Source organism: Gobio gobio (genome assembly GCF_949357685.1).
Source record: "Gobio gobio genome assembly, chromosome: 19".
NCBI classification, from domain to species: Eukaryota; Metazoa; Chordata; class Actinopteri; order Cypriniformes; family Gobionidae; genus Gobio; species Gobio gobio.
The window spans coordinates 6,179,154-6,196,703 of NC_137112.1; the positions used below are offsets into that span (position 1 = coordinate 6,179,154).

Here is a 17,550-nt window from a genome sequence, read left to right on the forward strand (position 1 = left end):
TCAACTGACCTCCTAAAGACAATGATTTGACATTCTGCTCATGTTGCATTGCGAGGAAAACATCATTACTGTATCATCACTGTACATTTCAATTAAAGACCAGCTGGAACTGCATTTAAACACCATGTTTACGCCGTGTGTGTGTGGGTTTGTTTTCAGCAACTTTCCAAATCTTTCCGCCGTTCATCTATTATTCATGTAGGAGTTTGCTGTCATGGCAACATGGCTGAATGCAGACAATCGGCAGTCGTGTTGTTCTATTGTTGAGCCGTCCCTGTGACGGGGGTCCTTATGGAGATCCCATTAAGCAGGAACCTTGTGAAGGCAGGAAGGGGGGTTTTGTTCAGTGCTAATGAATTATGCTCGGCTGTGGCCAGCAGTCCAGAGATGCACTGAACCCCCGCCTGGCACTGAGCTTGTTTCCAGGCTTCTCAAATGCTGCCAGAACATTCCACACGTCTGGCTCGTCGTACCAGTCGGACTGAGAGTTTACGGCGGTCACTGGGTCAAGCCTGCATTTCATGCATGTGTACTACAAACTATTAAAAAAACTATTATTTAACAAAACATTTTTTGAGGGATAAATATCTTTTCTAATTTTTTAGAAAATAATTTTTCCCCTTGTATATGCATTGTCATTCTTAATATATAATTTGAATGTAATCTATATGGTGTTGATTCATATTGGTTTTACAGCTTTTAAGACCGCATTAATTCATTATTAAACAAGATTTCTGATTTTACCACCCAGAAAATGTCAGGTGGTGCGATCCATTATATTAATTTAAAATGATATACATTTAATATACTTAGCACTACTAATCAAACACACCTGAAACAGCTAATTAAGCTCTTCAGGATTACTAGAAAGCTACAGGCAGGTGAGTTTGATCAAGGTTGGAGCTGAACTCTGTAGGACAGTGGGCCTCGAGGACCAGGGTTGAGAACCCCTGCTCTAGGTTATACAATTTTATACACATTTTTATAATAACACATTTTCTAAGTTTTCCAGGGGTCATACCACCTGACATAAGTTGAATCAACCTCATCATTACTCAAAAATGTCAAGTTATCTAATATTTATGGGAGGGTGACTAACATTGTTACTGCATCAAAGGGGTCCTCTGGGGTCTTCTGTGTGATGTCATATCCTGTCACATGGTTTTCTTAAAGTAACATTGCATAAAATGGCATCGCCCTCCCTGACATTTGGAGAAGTGAATTTTTCAGACAAAAGTTTTAAGTGGTACTGATGCACTATTTTCCCTCATTTATAAGAAATTTTACGTAAAATCATGCCAAACTATTTGATTAAGAATTTTACTGAGAAAATGAACCTTTTTATTGCAGTTTTGTTTTCTGCTTGTACATTCGGATGGTTGCACCATGACATTTTTGGTCTTTCAAGCGCCACAACTCAAAGTCAATTGAATAAAATAAAAAATTTAAAAGGGTTTCTTATAAAGGAAATATTGTAGATCAATTTTATATATGACTTGTATTTGTGTCCGAATTCATTATTTTCCTAAAGAAGATTTTTAATAAATACATGTCATGTCATTGACCCACAAACAAACCTGAACGCCAAACTGTAACTCCAGGCTAGATTAGTTTTGTGTCTTGTCAGATTTCCCCTGATCTTTGGCTTTGCTCTGGTGTGTGTGCTAAAGTTCAGCTCCTTTCCTGATGTTTGCAGAGGACGACTGCTAGTGCGGGCAGAGGGAGCGGTCGATAAACACACACGTGCACACACACAGCCTTCAGCAGGAGAGCATGTGTGATAAATAATAGCACGTCACACACAAGTGCAACATTTTGAGCAGCAGTGCCTGCCTTTCTGAATAGATTTGTCGCTCCAGTGATGGTTTCAGGAGTGTTAACAATCACTAACAGCTGTGATTCCTCCTGGAAACATTTGCTTTGTATATATTGGAATAATTTCAAGTGTGCTAAAGCCTTTTTTCTGTCTCTGTGCTCGCTGCTGATGACCATACTGGATCTCAACACATCTTAATCTTGTTTGTTTTCTTCAGGAGTGTGCAAGATATTTGAATTGTAAAGTAAATTCCTTTTTAAATGAAGTTTCATTAGCTGGTACATGATTTGATTAGCCAGAGATGTCACAGGTTTCCAGTGAATCAAATTGACCTCCTTCTCTGACGTGTGTTGTAATAATGTGTGCTCTGTGCAGCCCGCCACCTCAGAAGTCAAATAACCCACAGTCTCATTCTCTCGGCTATAAATAAAATCATTTACAAACATGTTACTCCCTCCATTTATCAATTTATTATTAGTCTAGTCAATGTTTGCTTAGGCAAAGCATTACTATTACAATTGCTCACTGTAGGCTGTTCCTGTCACGTTCCTGACACATTTACAGCTCTATTATATTGTATCATTAGTGGTGTTGGCTAATGCCAACATTTATGCATTTATTTATTTTATTTATTTATTTATTTATTTATTTATTTATTTGATCGTTTGATTGCTTGTTTGATTGTTTATTAAAGGGGTCATGAACTGGCTTTTAAAAAAAATGTATACTGTAGTCTGAGGTCAGCTTATGATATTTATGGTTTTTACATTCAAAAACATCATAATGAATAAATAATAGACTATTTATTTTCTGCCCTGGTTTTGAGCCTCTCTCATGGAACGCTTGGTTTTTATGGGCATGCCGAACTGAAGACTTGGAAGTAAACGCCACTGCTATGATTGGATAAGTTTTGCATATTCAATGAGCTTCAGCTCCCCTGTCAGCACATGTGGGAATTGTTTTGAAAGCGTGTGGAGAAACGGCAACCGGAATGAATCGCCCACACGACTCGCAAAATGTCTTTATCAAACAAACACAATGATTTATCTCTCATCCACCCGCGATTGATTGATTGATTTATTTTTATTACTTGGCCGCCCGATCGGTGGATATAACGCACACGCGTCAAGAGAGTGAACAACGCACATCAAGAAAGGTTATTGTTATTTCACTATTTAAGATAAATGGTGAAAAACTCGGTAGGCTGGGCTTACGTTTTGGTAGCCCGTCTGGAAAATACATAGCCCCGGGACATTAGGCTTTGCGGGCGCTGGCCCAAACATGTCCGAGTCTGATCCCGAATCACAGCACAATGAACCAACAACACCACAATTCAAGTATTCTTCAGCCTTTGACAGCGTGCTAAGGTATATATGTTCAATTAAACACATACACATAATCAATACGATCTGTAACAATGCGATACTATCACATATATAAACATGTTTTACTCACATTAGTGTGTTGCACCGTTCCTGACGGATCCATAGAAGGCACAGCATTGTGTTTTAATCTCAATATGTTTGCAAATCCAGTCTCGACCTGTGTCTTGTTTAGAAACTATTTCACGGTGAAATGAAGCGAACAAACGCGCAATGTCTTGCGCACGTGAGCTGGAGCTTCATTGAAAATAAAGTTCATCCTAATATTAGAATCTGAAGGAAGCTTATGCAGCGACTGTGTTCTTCCACAACTAGGCACAGCGCAATATCTTGCTATCTTCGGCATGTTTATTGCGCGATCCGTTTAACTCCACGAGTCGGTGGCCGTGGCTACAGAAGCAGGCGTTTGTCTTCTGTTGAGGCGGTGCTTCACCATACGATGACGTCAAGGTGTGGCATATTCTGAGATCGATCGTTTTCTGGGCCTGAAAAGCTTTTTTTGACTAAACAAGGAAGTTTTCAGCTCTGAAACTTAGAGGATATTCCTATATCACGAACTTTTATGTATCAAAAGCTCAAGGGAAAGTTGATTTCTCAATTCATCAATTCATTTAATTTATTTGATTATTTTTTGATTTGTTTATTTTAATATTTATTTGTTAATCATTTTTATTTGCTCGTTTGATTTGTTTTTGATTTATTTGAATGTTTGTTTATTTGATAATTTATTCGTTTTTGTTTAATTTATTTGTTTGTTTTAATCACTAATGCGTTTATTTCTTTTTAAATTGTTTTATTGGTTATCAGTTTATGTATTTGCATTTTATTTATCATTTTGAAGGATTTCAGTACTTATTTACTTGCTTATTTATTATTTACTCTTCTTTTTCATCGTCATCATTTTTCTTTAACCTTAATCTTCTCCCAACAGACAGCAAAGCGATTGTGGACGGGAACCTGAAGTTGATCCTTGGCCTAGTATGGACCCTCATTCTCCACTACTCCATCTCTATGCCCGTCTGGGAGGATGAAGACGACGACGAAGCCAAGAAACAGACGCCCAAGCAGAGATTGCTCGGCTGGATCCAGAACAAAGTGGCCGACCTTCCCATCACTAACTTCAGTCAGGACTGGAGGAACGGGAGGGCGCTGGGTGCTCTAGTGGACAGCTGCGCTCCAGGTGAGGATTTAGAGCTCGTAATGTTCTAGATGAGGTGAAAGGTGTTAGTATGCAAAGCGTTTAATTCGTGCAGCTATTGATGTTTATTGGACAGCTGCGCTCGTTTGATCAGTGTTTATCTAGAGCGGGATTTTAACTGCAAAACACATCTGTGAATAAGTCCAGAACTCTGTGCTACGCATTTGTTGTTTACTTTGTTTTAATTTGTAATTCAGGACCTTTTTAGTGCATGTTTTCTTGTTTTATGATCATTAGATAAACTCTGTTCCTGTCACGTTTAGTTCTATATATATTGCACCATTAGTGGTATTTGCTAAGGCTGACTATTGTTAAATATTCCTTATCCTTGGGTCAGTTTTAAATTCCTTGTCCTTTTTTTAAGGCCTGTGTCCTGACTGGGAGATCTGGGACTCAGGGAAGCCAGTCGAAAACGCCACGGAGGCCATGCAGCTCGCTGATGATTGGCTGGGAATTCCACAGGTGAGCCCGGGACCTTTGACCTTTTGCGCATCAGGATGAGATTATTTAATCAGCATGAAGGCGCCACAAATCTGTTGATGCGTGTTCCCAGTACTGTGAAGGGCGTGATTGGAAAATGTCATGTTCTCTTTTGCTCAATTCATGCCAACAGCTCATCATCCTCAGATAAGAATAAGGGGCTTGTGTTAGGTGTGCACACACACATCCACCGCTCTGTTTGCAGCCAAGTTAATATGATACTCACCACACCTCAATCAATCCTCAGCAAACACTCGTGTGCTTCGCTGATCAACTTCAATGACGTGTGCATGCTTTTCACTGTACTCGTGTAGCAGAAGATTTTTCCTGAAAGTGCCACATTAGGCTTTTTCGGGGTATTGCCTTTCATGTAGTGTGTAATCCGTCCGTACTTTTCAAGCCATTTACAAAGTGCAGATAAATGGGGTCATTGTCTCCTAAAAGAAAGAAGTGATTCTGACCTGCTGAAACGAGTCGTAATTCTAGTCTCCCTTCCTGCTGAACCTAAGTAGGTTTGTAAGACATTTGCATAATGCCATACCTATTGGTTGCCTACAAAAAATGTCTACTTTGCCCCGCCCTCAAACACTCACTCAACCAATCACAACAGACTGGGCCATCTGATCAATCAGAGCAGAGTAGACCAATCACACCAGACTGGACCATCTGACCAATCAATGTAGACCAATCACAACAGACTGGGCCATCTGACCAATCAGAGCAGAGTAGACCAATCACACCAGACTGGACCATCTGACCAATCAATGTAGATCAATCACAACAGACTGGGCCATCTGAACATTCAGAGCAGAGTAGACCAATCACAACAGACTGGGCCATCTGACCAATCAGAGCAGAGTAGACCAATCACAACAGACTGGGCCATCTGACCAATCAATGTAGACCAATCACAACAGACTGGGCCATCTGACCAATCAGAGTAGACCAATCACAACAGACTGGACCATCTGACCATTCAGAGCAGAGTAGACCAATCACAACAGACTGGGCCATCTGACCAATCAGAGCAGGGTAGACCAATCACAACAGACTGGACCATCTGACCAATCAATATAGATCAATCACAACAGACTGGACCATCTGACCAATCAATATAGATCAATCACAACAGACTGGACCATCTGACCAATCAATATAGATCAATCACAACAGACTGGACCATCTGACCAATCAATATAGATCAATCACAACAGACTGGGCCATCTGACCATTCAGAGCAGAGTAGACCAATCACAACAGACTGGGCCATCTGACCAATCAATGTAAACCAATCACAACAGACTGGACCATCTGACCAATCAATATAGATCAATCACAACAGACTGGGCCATCTGACCATTCAGAGTAGACCAATCACAACAGACTGGGCCATCTGACCAATCAATGTAAACCAATCACAACAGACTGAGCCATCTGACCATTAAGAGCAGAGTTGACCAATCACAACAGACTGGACCATCTGACCATTCAGAGCAGAGTAGACCAATCACAACAGACTGGGCCATCTGACCAATCAGAGCAGGGTAGACCAATCACAACAGACTGGACCATCTGACCAATCAATGTAAACCAATCACAACAGACTGGACCATCTGACCAATCAATATAGATCAATCACAACAGACTGGGCCATCTGACCATTCAGAGTAGACCAATCACAACAGACTGGGCCATCTGACCAATCAATGTAAACCAATCACAACAGACTGAGCCATCTGACCATTAAGAGCAGAGTTGACCAATCACAACAGACTCGACCATCTGACCAATCAGAGCAGAGTAGGCTCTCGGAAAAGAGGGGTTTAGAGAGACTAAATAATTAATTTAACTGTTTCAGACACTGTGAGAAAAGAGCTGATGCTGCAATATACATTGAGAATGTATTTATTTATTTTTACAGTGAATGCATGTAGATCTATTGTAGGAGACTCTAAAACAAAATGGCATCATTGGGCATTTTAAATGCATCTGTGTCCTCCTGTGTTTGAGGCTTATTACCCCAGCGCATCGGGTGTCATTTTTGATCGTTACTGTTCTGGCATTATCGCCTCATGTGAACACTAAAATTCTGCCTTTTGATGTGAAAACGCTTTTCTAAGAATCTACTCGAGCACTAATGCTACCGTTTTTGATATCCAGTTCAGAAATATTGTATGACAAGATATATTTATACAGACATGCATGCATAAATGAAATGTTTTGTAATTATGTACTATATTTCTGTAATTGCAAAAATAACAGTGTTCTAATGTTTGGATGATTGGGTACACTCTGAATAAAACTAATATGGTTGCAGTACGCTTTACAAGAAAATGCCATTTCATACTACTAATTATTACTACTATAAAATACTGCTTAACAATTTCACACTTAAAAAGTGAATTCAATCAGTTACTTGCCCTCATGTCCCTTTCAAAAGACGTCTTCGGAACACGTATGAAGATGTGTTAAATGAAATCTAACCGTTGTTTGTGAACAGACTTTCAATGGAGGGACGAATCTCTCAGATTTCATTCAAAATATCTTCATATATGTTCCGAAGATGAATGAAGGTTTAACGGGTTTAGAACAACATGAAGGGATAATTCACCCCAAATGTCTTTAAATGAATTACCCTCAAGTCAATGTGTTAATTTATGGAATTTTCACTATGAAATTGCTAGTTAATTTCACAAATAATTACCAAGTAATTTAATTTTTTCCAAGTTGTTGTCAAAAGTCTTGCTTACGGTTTGCTGCACATCAAACTGGGAAAGAAGTTTGCACATGCACTTCCCCTTCAACACTTTGCCTGTCGTTCCAGGTTATTGCTCCAGAGGAGATCATTGACCCCAGTGTGGACGAGCAGTCAGTTATGACATATTTGTCACAGTTCCCGAAAGGCAAACTGAAGCCTGGAGCCCCTCTCAAACCCAAACTCAACCCCAAGAAGGCACGCGCATACGGTCCAGGTGAGACGCTGTAGCTTAGGAAATATTCCTGTTCTCTCATTTTTGTTTACATAGTAACGCATAGTGTTATCTAAGAAACCCCTAGATATGTTTTAGCAACCACACACATGCAGATCGTTGTCATACAAGAGTTTCAGGTTATTGTAAATCTCATGAGCCTTGTCAGATTTTACAGTATCGAAGCAAATGGAGCGTTACGGTCAGATACTTCACAGTGTCAATGTAGCGTGAAGAGATTGTTTTTAAGATAAAGATTTTTCCCTTGCGGTGACCTGTGATGTCTCTTGCTTTCTGCTAATCATTTGGTGGTAGAAGTTCGTACCGTGTGAATACAGCGCAGCTCTGTCAGGTTTTGTGCAGGATTGATGGATGGAGTGGAAATGTGCCTCTTACCTCTGTTGTAAATTTGTCTTGAGCTGTAAAAACAGTGGCTAATGAGTTTAACACTAGAGGTGACCCCTGCACATTTTCTGTGACCACCTTTGCTAAAATTAACCACAAGCTTTTGGTTGCGACGTCTGCAGTCTTGGGAAATCTTCACCTCTGTTTTTGAACAACAATATAATTTACAGCAGAGAATGAAAATGTCACATTTATGTTATTTTTCCATTAAGTGATTATATCCTCTCTCAAAGCACTACAAACTAATAACTCATTTAAATGTGACAGTCACCCTTGTTTCTTAAATCACACATGTTCCTTGTAGAGGACTTGATTTCAGTGGGAAATTGAATCACTGTTTGGAAATCATGTATTTTATGAGCTCAGAGGGCCTGTGTGTTTGTGGGGTTTAGTGCGGTTTGCCTCAAACTATAAACTAAAAGGAGTATTTTTAGACCATTACGTCTGTGCTCCTGAAGTCAGTTTTCTGACGAAAATGCAGGTCTGTGTTGACCGCTGTGGTTTCTGACCAACATCTGATTTATATCTAATATTTGTGTTTCTTTGTGTGCATAAATTATGCAACATTTGGTTTGCACAAGTAGAAGATTAAAGAGGACCTATTATGCCGTTTTTCAAAGTCTTAATGTTGTTTCTGGGCTCTACTAGAATAGGTTTTTATGCTTGAATGTTAAACATTTTTTGTTGTTTTTTTAAAAACATTGGACAACCGCGAGTTTCAATACACTACCTCAACCAGGCCCCGCCCCTTTATTCTGCAAATGCCTTGGGTGGGAATTATTTAAATGAGGAATATTGTGACGTGTTCATTCCCGGAAGAAAACTCAAGACTACAATGGAGGCGTTTCAGGGAACAGTTCAGAAACCGTGACACTGATATAGAGAAGAACTCTTGGACTTTTTCATCAGCATTACACAATACACACTAAAGAAAGTTGAATATGGAAAAATGCATAAATATGAACACTTTTTAAAGAATGAAATCCAGATCGTACAAAATACATTTGTGACCACAGTCAATGCTGTTTTTCGACGTCATTTTCTTGCCAACAAAAAGGTACTGATTGAACACGAAACCAGCAACACTTGCGCAATGAAGTCAAAGAATCCTAAAATGGGTCTAGAGAGAAATCTATTGTTTTATTTGCCCAAGCGTTTCGGAACACAGGCCTTCATGTCAAGTCAAGTCACCTTTATTTATATAGCGCTTTATACAATGCAGATTGTTTCAAAGCAGCTTCACAGTGTAAACAGGAAAAAAACGCAACAGAATTTGATTCGGCTGTACAGCCCCTCTGGAGAAAACGGTGATATCATCCAGCTCAGTTCAATTGGCCTATCGGTAAGCCCCGCCCCTCCTTAGTTACTGTTGCTAACTCGGACAAACAAACGCAGTCTGTGACACAGAAGGACCACCTCTCGTCGAGGAGCATTCAAGTGGGACTTGAATATATAAAAGATTTTAACATAAATATGGTGGGAGATTAATTTGGAAGCTAGGGTTTACAGATCACAATGCAAGCGGGAGAAGCCTCGTCACGCTCGTCACGATCACATGACAACATCCATCAACACTGTTCATGTACCGCAGGGTAACATTAAATTAATTTACATTTAACCAGTTTAATATGGAGAGGCACTGAAATGTAGACCTTAGCTTGTGTTTTTGACCTACACTGTTAACGTCACATGACGTGAGAACAGTTAGTTATTTCTGTTTGTATGTTAGCAGGGACTCACTTACTTTAATCGTATTTTAATGAGAGTATGACAACCAGAAAATCCTCTCAGGATACCTGGAATCAGTGTTACAGTACCCCAGACACATCGTTTTACCATTTTGTAGCAGGTTTTGTATAGGTCGATTATCATATAGTGTCAATGCGGGGAGATCAGTAATATAGTTGAATATTTAGTTTCCCCAACTAAGCAAGCCAAAGGCAACAGAGGCGACGGTGGCAAGGAACCAAAACTCCATCAGGGGCCAGTTGCATAAACTTAGCCATTGTGTTTAGACTGTGTCTTAAGAACTCATTTGACACGCTAGCAAAGAGGTAATCAGTCTAACTTTTCTGATTCAAATTAGACAATATAACTTTTTATGTAACTCGTTTTTTAAAAACAGTCTTGAAGAAAATAATAGATGACTAACTTTTAAGACTAGTCTAAGCAGTTTATGCAACCGGCCCCAGGTGACAGAATGGAGAAACCAGGCTCAGTCGGGGTGCCAGTTCTCCTCTGGCCAATGAACAAACAGTGTAGGGTTTATGATTCAGGAAACATTACAGGTCAGAAGTCATATTAGATTGAAATATTCAGAATATTTGTCCAGTTTCATCTGATTAAAAATCTGAGTCATCACGCCGGAGATGAGTTTATTGAGGATATGGTGTCGTGGGCCGTCACAGAGGAGAGTCTAGTTGTCTAGCGCAGGTCCACCATCTGGTCTGATCTGGATCCGGCTGACTGCAGTAAACCTCGGGATAAACAGAGAGACTAACATCAGCATAGATGCCATTCATTTTATGATGTAACGAGTACATCAGGTGTTATGGGAAGTGTTCCTGGTTCTGGCAGACCTAATGCAGCCTAAAAACAATCATTTAACTGATTTGAGTTATATAAATTGATAATGTTCTATGTGTATGCCATAGTAAGGAGATGTGCTTTTAGTCTAGATTTAAACTGACAGTGTGTGTCTGCTTCCCGAACAATGCTAGGAAGACTATTCCAGAGTTTCGGTGCTAAATAGGAAAAGGATTGACCGCCTGCCGTTGATTTTGATATTCTAGGTATTAAAATCAACTGGCCGGCATTTTGAGACCGCGATAGACGTGATGGAGTTTATCATCATGGATAATAAAGTACAAATGGAAAACGATCAATTTAAATACAAAGATGAAATCAACCAATGAGGAAGTAGGAATTAATCAGACAATGTCCACCAATCACATGGCTCACTAGGGGGGAGGGCCCAAAACTAGCTATTTTGTACCAAATAATCAAATAAAATCTCCAAATATAAAAAAAAAAAATCTACATTCTTTTATATTTATAGATGTATATCTACACATTTAGTTTAGAGGTTTATTCATCCTAATTAGGCTTTAAATATTAAATACTTTTAGTATTTCTTTTGTCTATAGTATACATGCATATCCACAATCAATGATTATAAAATTGAATAGATTTACAAAGATTTACCTTTAATCTTTGTAAATGTGAATTTTTGTTTTGGCTCTAGTGAGTTTTTTTGCATTTTCCTGGAGTTTATTATCCATTTTATATATGCCTGCTTTATCAGTCGCAGACATTTAAACATACAGCCGTACAGTAAATGCATATTTTCACAGCGCTCTTATAACAGTGAGAGTCATGGCAGTTTAAAGAAAATGCTCTGTTGGTCCATGAACCACGCTCTGTCATGTTTGTTTTAACACCTTTGTTGGCACTATATTTAGGGTCATAAAACAATACACAGAAATCCACTCATTAGCGGAAATGAACTTGTTCTATAATAATTTACTACTTTTCCAATGTAAAGGCCTGTTCACTCCAAGAACGATATTGTAACGATACTATCCACAGTGGCAGACGATATTGTATCTTTATTGTTATAGTCCTTTGTGTGTGAATAGGTCTCATCTCTGTATGCTCGCTGTGTGTTTGCAGGTATTGAGCCGACCGGTAACCGGGTGATGCGTCCGGCCGTGTTCACGGTGGACACCTTCAGTGCAGGTCAAGGGCAGGTCATGGTCTATGTTGAAGACCCGGAGGGCCTCAGAGAGGAAGTCAGTCCTATGCTCAATGAAGGCAAAAAGACCTACAGCGTGACGTACATCCCTCAGGTCATGGGGCGGCACAAGGTCAGGATAAAACGGTGCTTCTCAACCTTTGACACCAAGGCCCCCTGTTTACAATTGATGAAAGCTTAATATTTTTGTGGAAAACCTGATTCACTACTAATGTTTAGGGTAAGTCAGATTTGTAAGAAAAAAAGAAAGGAAGCATTAAATTGATCAAAAGAGACATTTATAATGTCACAAATTCTATTAATAAAAGATTTCTATTTCAAATAAATGCGGTTCGTTGAAGTTTAAATTCATCAAAGAATCCTGAAAATAATTTGTCAAGGTTTCAACAAAAATATGAAGCAGCACAACTGTGTTCAACATTGATGATAATCAGAAAGGTTTCATATTAGGATGATTTCTGAAGGATCATGTGACACTGAAGACTGGAGTTATGATCACTGGAATACATTACATTTTACATTATATTCACATAGACAACTGTTATTTTAAATTGTAGTAATATTTTACATTATTACTCTATTTTTCAACAAATAAATGCAGCCTTGGTAAGCAATAGAAGCTTATTTTGTGTGTTTGAGAATCACTGATCTGTTGTTCTTGTCCACACTGTTGATTTTTTTTTATTTATTTATTTTATTCCCATGCTATTGTCCTGTTCAGCAAATTTGCATGTTTCATTATAGACTGTTTTTACACCATATACGCCTATGTGACTCTTTATGAAAATACAGTGTAATAAATACAGGGCGACTTTTTCCATTTGAATTTTTTCTTTGAAATATAGGCTCACTTTTTTTGTTATCCTTAGGTCACAGTGCTTTTCGCTGGGCAGCAAATCCCAAAGAGCCCGTTTGAAGTGGACGTGGACAAAGCCCAGGGAGACCCCACTAAAGTCACGGCTAAAGGACCCGGACTGGAGCCGTTGGGCAACATCGCCAACAAACCCACATACTTTGACATCTACACTGCAGGTCTGACATTTCTGACTTGCTTATGGGATTATTTTCTCTAAGAAAATAAGTCTTGAATCCGCTGTACTCTGTGTTAATCAGGTGCCGGAGTGGGTGACGTGACCGCAGTCATTAAAGACCCTCTGGGGAAAATCAACACCGTGGACGCCCTCATGGAAGACAAGGGTGAAAGCGTCTTCCGTTGCACCTACAAACCGGTGCAGGCTGGCCCTCACGTCATCAACATTACATTTGGAGGCATCGCCATCCCTAAAAGCCCCTTCACCGTCAACATCGGCCCAGGTACCATCACCCAGCGTCCTCTTTCCGAGCATGCAGTTGGTTAAATGTGCTGTTGGAGAAGGATGTGGAATAGTTTATTAGTGTTTGTCATTAAACAACGCACTGTGGTGGTTATAATTGTGACGTTAAATGAATTAGTGCTGTGTTTTACGGTCTCAGACGTGAGGGTTGCCTCATACGCTTGCTGAAGGAGAGACTCTGGTAATTGCATGTAGTTATGGGATTCTGCAGGGCTTTTACACACACTATAAAATGCATGTAAAATAGCCGCAGTTCACCAGCGTACTCGTTTGTGGTGTGTCAGATGCCGCCAGCTGCTTTAAAACTGACCCGTCGTGCCATTTAAGGTCAGGCTTTATTTTCTTTTGTCCTACGACTGTTAGATTAGCTTGAGAACTGTGAACTTCAATGCTCAGTACTGACACTCAAATATATGGTTTTATTCATGCACCTTTTTTTTCCGCATGACTTGTTGTTTTAGATGCGATTTCGGAAGGTACAAAAAGAAACTATTTTCTCTATTGTCTATTTTCTGCACGCTTGCACATGAATGCGATGTGGATCTGTGCGTCACTAAATGCTTTAAACCTTGTAAAACACCAAATTCCTTTTCCCTGAAACTGCTTTTCCAAAGCAGGTAATGTTTTAACGGAACTGTTGCCTTTAATTGATTTTCCTGTATAGTTAGTTAAACGCTATCATGCTGCTGATTTCACAGGCTTGTTTTTGCAATTTGTTTAATTTTACTGTTTAAAACCGAACATTGTTAAATCCCGTTATGTGGATTGGATGATTTCTTCTTCTGCTTTAAAACCAATGGATTTCATGCATCGTCTCTCTATATTTTCCTTCCCTCTGTAATTCATGGGTGTGTGGTTTTGTAAGGACAGTAGCTTTAGTGTTCCCATAGGAGACAGTCGATTCATTTTTGATTTTTAAAACAATTGTGGTGGGGAGGTTATGATGAGCATGAACACGTGAACTACTGAACGAGGAAATCGGCCACATGTGCCGTAAACCAAAACGAGACCCTCAGGAAAACGGCTTATGCATTTGAACTGATATTTTTACTTTTACAGCGCAAGATGTTATTTCAGGACATTTCACAAGTGAATTAAAGAGCTTCATAAATCCATTAAGTGCACACAACTGGCTCTTAATATTCCCTTAAACCAAAAAAACTCTACTATGAATAAAGATGGCAAAAGGCTGGAATGCATTAAAATGGATACATATCCTAAACAACTCGTTCAAACAACTCTTTAGGATTGTGCTCCTGACAGACTGTATTTTTAGAGGTCATCATACAGCAAGTCTATATTTGTGTTTCTGTCACGACGGGCTCGGGCTGAATGAAGCTTTGTGTCTCAATGGCACTCGGCTGTCCAGCTCCACCCTGACGCACATCTGAACCTAATGAGAGAGCAGAACGGGGATCGACCTCATTGCCGCGGAGTCTCTCTCCATCAAAGATGCTATTACACTGAATGTGGGTTTTGGCTCGCTCACTGTGGACACTATTCTGGTGTTCTGGAAACATTACAGGACTTCATATTGTATAATGGTAGGGTAATAATGGAGTGTTTAATTGTATGTCTGGTATTACGCAGAGGGATTTTTCATTTTACGGAGCTTGAGATGAAAACAGCAGCTCTGCAGGCTGTTAGCAGACGTTCAAATGAAGGCTTTTGGTTGATTCAAGCTTATTATACCACGTCATATTTTAAATTCTTGATTTTAATTGGCTGACAGACATGGCAAGATGTTGACTTTTCTTTAACCACATTCTTAAATTGGGGATTTTTGCTGCCAAAACAGCCCTGACCCGTCGAGGCATGGACTCCACTAGACCCCTGAAGGTGTGCGTGGTATCTTGCACAAAGATGTTAGCAGCAGATCCTTTAAGTCCTGTAAGTTGCGAGGTGTGGCCTCCATGGATCGGACTTGTTTGTTCAGCACATCCCACAGATGCTCGATTGAATTGAGATCTGGGGAATTTGGAGGCCAAGTCAATACCTGGTGCCATGTGTTCCCCAGGTAAGCGACGCACACACACCCGGCCATCCACGTGATGTAAAAGAGCGTAATTCATCAGACCAGGCCACCTTCTTCCATTGGTCCGGGGTCCAGTTCTGATGCTCACGTGCCACGGTTGGTGCTTTGGGTGGTGGACAGGGGTCAGCATGGGCACCCTGACTGGTCAGCGGCTGTGCCGCCCCATACACAACAAACTGAGATGCTCTGTGTATTCTGACACCTTTCTATCAGACCAACATTAACTACTTGAGCAGTTTGAGCTCCAGTAGCTCAAGCCTTCGCTCCCCACGTGCATCAAAGAGCCTTGGCCGCCCATGACCCTGTTGCCGGTTCTTCACTGGTCCTTCCTTGGACCACTTTTGATAGAGACTGACCACTTCAGACCGGGAACACCCCACAAAAGCTGCAGTTTTGGAGATGCTCTGACCCAGTCGACTAGCCGTCACAATTTGGCCCTTCACTCAAATCCTTACGCTTGCCCATTTTTCCTGCTTGCACATCAACTTTGCGGACAAAATGTTCACTTGCTGCCTAATGTATCCCACCCACTAACAGGTGCCGTGATGAAGAGATAATCAGTTATTCACTTCACCTGATTGGTATATATGTGTATGCGTTTCATTAAAGGAACATAAGTACACACGTGCATGCAATTTTTTTTGTGCATTCATAATTTGTCATGTATTGTGTTTTTCAGCGTCTGTTCCCAGTGCATGTCGTGCCACCGGACGAGGTCTGCAGCCCAAAGGTGTGCGAACACGTCAGGTGGCGGATTTTAAGGTGGACACCCGTAACGCTGGAAGTGGAGATCTAAAGGTCACTGTTAAAGGACCCAGTAAGTAATGAAGTTGCTGGTTGATTCAACACAGAATCAATCTCTCTTGTTACAGACACTCTCCTGACCCCTTCACAAAACTCTTCAAACCCTCAATTTTCCTCTCTTTAAGAACCTTCCCGATGTCTCCTGCTCTATTAATCTTGGGCTTATAAATGAACATGTTGGTACCATGGCACTTTTTCATGTCGATTGTGTATTTAGAGTGAGCAGGGAGGGTTTCCCAGACTCTTTTGCCCAGATGGCACCATCAACCCAAATCAATTTACATCAGCAGGTCAAACGTCAGCGCCACTGACTGTGATTAATGACCCGACCGGGTCACAGATGGTTCACTGACCCGACTATAACTTACATGACACAAGTTTATCTCTTTGGAATTTGCACTGGACTCGAAGGGGCTTTGAGCAAACTCAATCCTGTACACGGCTACGATTTATCTTCATAATCTTGACGATATGAAGACATCAGTGTATAATTTATAGTAAAGTGTCTATGGAGAAAATGCAGGGGATTTTAACTCCCTGATCCCTTTTATTCTTCTCTAATAGTTTGTGATGGAATTGTTCATGTGTTTTTCCTCTTGCAGAAGGTCTAGAGGAGCCTGTGAAACAGAAGGACATCTCAGATGGTGTTTACGCATACGAGTACTATCCACACGCACCTGGCAAATACACAGTCACCATTACCTGGGCCGGACAGCACATTCCCAAGAGGTGAGCATCTCCTGAACCAATCACAGCTCTAACATTTTAAGGCCAGCGCGACTTCACAAACGAGACCATTGAGGTCAGAGAAATCTGATCAGATGCTCTGCAGTTGTAGAGCTACCAGTCGTGTTAAAACGGATCAGCTCCAGATGTTCCGAGTGTCTCGTTGCATCGGTGTTATTCAGAGCTGCCAACCGGATAAATCTGATCAGGATTGTTTAGGTATAAAGGCAAAGCGGTGATAAACAAATGAGGGTTGGGGTAAATGTGTGTGTTTGTGCTAAGTCAGAACAGGCAATGTTATAGATGGTTTGTGCATGTTCTATGATTTAAATAAAGATTGGATTTATTGTATTCAAATTGTTCCATTTAAGGATCATCAGGGAATTTGTCTGATTGCGAAAGGCTTGTTTGTACATCTGAAAGGGTTTAGCGTTGAGTATGATGTAAGACTATGACGGAGTATATACTATATGACTGTTAGTGTATAGTGTTTAATTCACTGGGTTATGAAACGTGGGCCAAAAGTGTTGTTGTTAGTTAAAACTATTGAAATGTTTTCCTTAATTGGAATAAAGCTAAAATAAAATATCAATTAGATGAAAACCTAAAAAATGTATTTTAAATTATAAATGTTGCCTTCGACTTGT

General features: G+C 40.2%; 1 protein-coding gene across 1 annotated transcript in view; it reads left to right on the top strand.

Moving 5' to 3' along the window:
- flnba (filamin B a) overlaps positions 1-17,550 on the top strand; it is a 95,282-nt gene that overhangs the window by 32,218 nt on the left and 45,514 nt on the right. The window contains exons 2-9 of the mRNA XM_079844568.1: positions 4,130-4,378; positions 4,761-4,858; positions 7,701-7,848; positions 11,923-12,116; positions 12,874-13,036; positions 13,118-13,318; positions 16,053-16,190; positions 16,780-16,906. Coding sequence (XP_079700694.1) covers positions 4,130-4,378; positions 4,761-4,858; positions 7,701-7,848; positions 11,923-12,116; positions 12,874-13,036; positions 13,118-13,318; positions 16,053-16,190; positions 16,780-16,906 — 1,318 coding nt within the window. The remainder of the gene's footprint in view (positions 1-4,129; positions 4,379-4,760; positions 4,859-7,700; positions 7,849-11,922; positions 12,117-12,873; positions 13,037-13,117; positions 13,319-16,052; positions 16,191-16,779; positions 16,907-17,550) is intronic.